This window comes from Colletotrichum tamarilloi (assembly GCF_030869305.1).
Source record: "Colletotrichum tamarilloi strain Tom-12 chromosome Unknown Scaffold_371.1, whole genome shotgun sequence".
NCBI classification, from domain to species: Eukaryota; Fungi; Ascomycota; class Sordariomycetes; order Glomerellales; family Glomerellaceae; genus Colletotrichum; species Colletotrichum tamarilloi.
In genome coordinates this window covers 1-1,309 of record NW_026849753.1, presented here as the reverse complement: position 1 = coordinate 1,309, position 1,309 = coordinate 1, and the positions used below count along the sequence as shown (strand labels likewise).

At 52.5% G+C, this 1,309-nt stretch overlaps 1 protein-coding gene across 1 annotated transcript; it reads left to right on the top strand.

The window, feature by feature from the left end:
- Positions 1 to 439: 439 nt before the first annotated feature.
- CTAM01_17148 (uncharacterized protein) lies at positions 440 to 691 on the top strand (the record flags this gene model as incomplete). Its single annotated transcript, XM_060533137.1, has 1 exon — positions 440 to 691. The coding sequence occupies one exon, from the start codon at positions 440 to 442 to the stop codon at positions 689 to 691; it is 252 nt and encodes an 83-aa protein (XP_060372284.1).
- Positions 692 to 1,309: the final 618 nt, after the last annotated feature.

Here is a 1,309-nt window from a genome sequence, read left to right as displayed (position 1 = left end):
CGGGCTGGTGGCATTGATAGGGAGTCGCGACTGAAACGGCCCATAGCTACAAGGTCTACATCAACGCACAAGACGGTAGGAACCCCCCCCCCCCCCTGCGCCAGATTATGTACGAGAGGCGAGTCGGAGGCGCTTGTATTGGAGCAAAAGTACCAGTACGAGCATACTGTGGCGATGCTATAACCTCAGAAACCATAATCGTCTCTTCCGGTCAGCAATTTCCCTGGTTACAGACTCGAGACAGAACCCACAGCTGTCTGGACATAGATAAAGGAGTTGAGACCAGCCTCTCGCCAGTGAGACATGTCGCTCAGAGCTTCTCGTGTAATCAGCGTTCACCGTCCAGAGTTGCATTGGCCGGTTACAGTTCGCCGCCAACATTTTGGGCGAATCAACAATCGAATCAAAACCCGTACGCTCTTCGCTATCCATCTTTGCCATGGCTGCGCCGCAGCACATGGTCGATTCCTCGCTTGATGATCTCACGCCAGGACTTGTCACGCTCGTCATAGACAAAGTGGGTGCCAGTATTAATCACTGCCGCGCTCACGCTGCAGCACAGGACGAAACGATACGCAGACTCGCAGCAGAGATCAACAGCGCGAGGACGACTGGGGAGCTACAACTGAAAACCCTGGACAACCAAGGTGCCTATATCAGAAGCCTGGAACACGATATGGCGCAGCTGTGAACGGCAACTTCTAAGCGCACAACACGAATCTCGCCACAACATGGGAATCTTTCTTTCACCGATAACAATCCACCGTGGAGACCTGAAACACGATTTTAGGACATCTTGATTCAATCGCACCAGAATTCATGCGAGGGCCTTGCCCTGCTACTGGCGCCAGTAGAGACAGAGGCAAATAATACTTCTGTCTCTCACACGACGGCGGGTGGATGGCGAGCGACGTCGGGGACGACATGGAACGAGACTGACTGGCTGAGTCCGGGTGACGCGAATACCAAGGCATCATCGGCTGTGTCGAGAGTGTGAGAAACGGTGACTTTCAGAATCATGTTGGCACAAAGGCTAGTCGTCAGCGCATGTAATATAACTAGACGTTGTCGAAAGTGGGGTTCATGACTTCTCCGAACAACGCTGGCTATGCAGACGGCAACATAGCCCCGCGTAGTCGCTTTCGCACATGCAGTCAATTCATGCCTTTACTTGTTCATTCCACTAGACAAGAAGTGTGTAGTTTCTGGTGAGTCTCGTCACCTCTGAGCAGCGTCATGACAAATGTGTCGGCAATCTCGCAACAAGTTGGACTGTTGGTCTGGTAATCTATTCGCCAAACGCCCCATC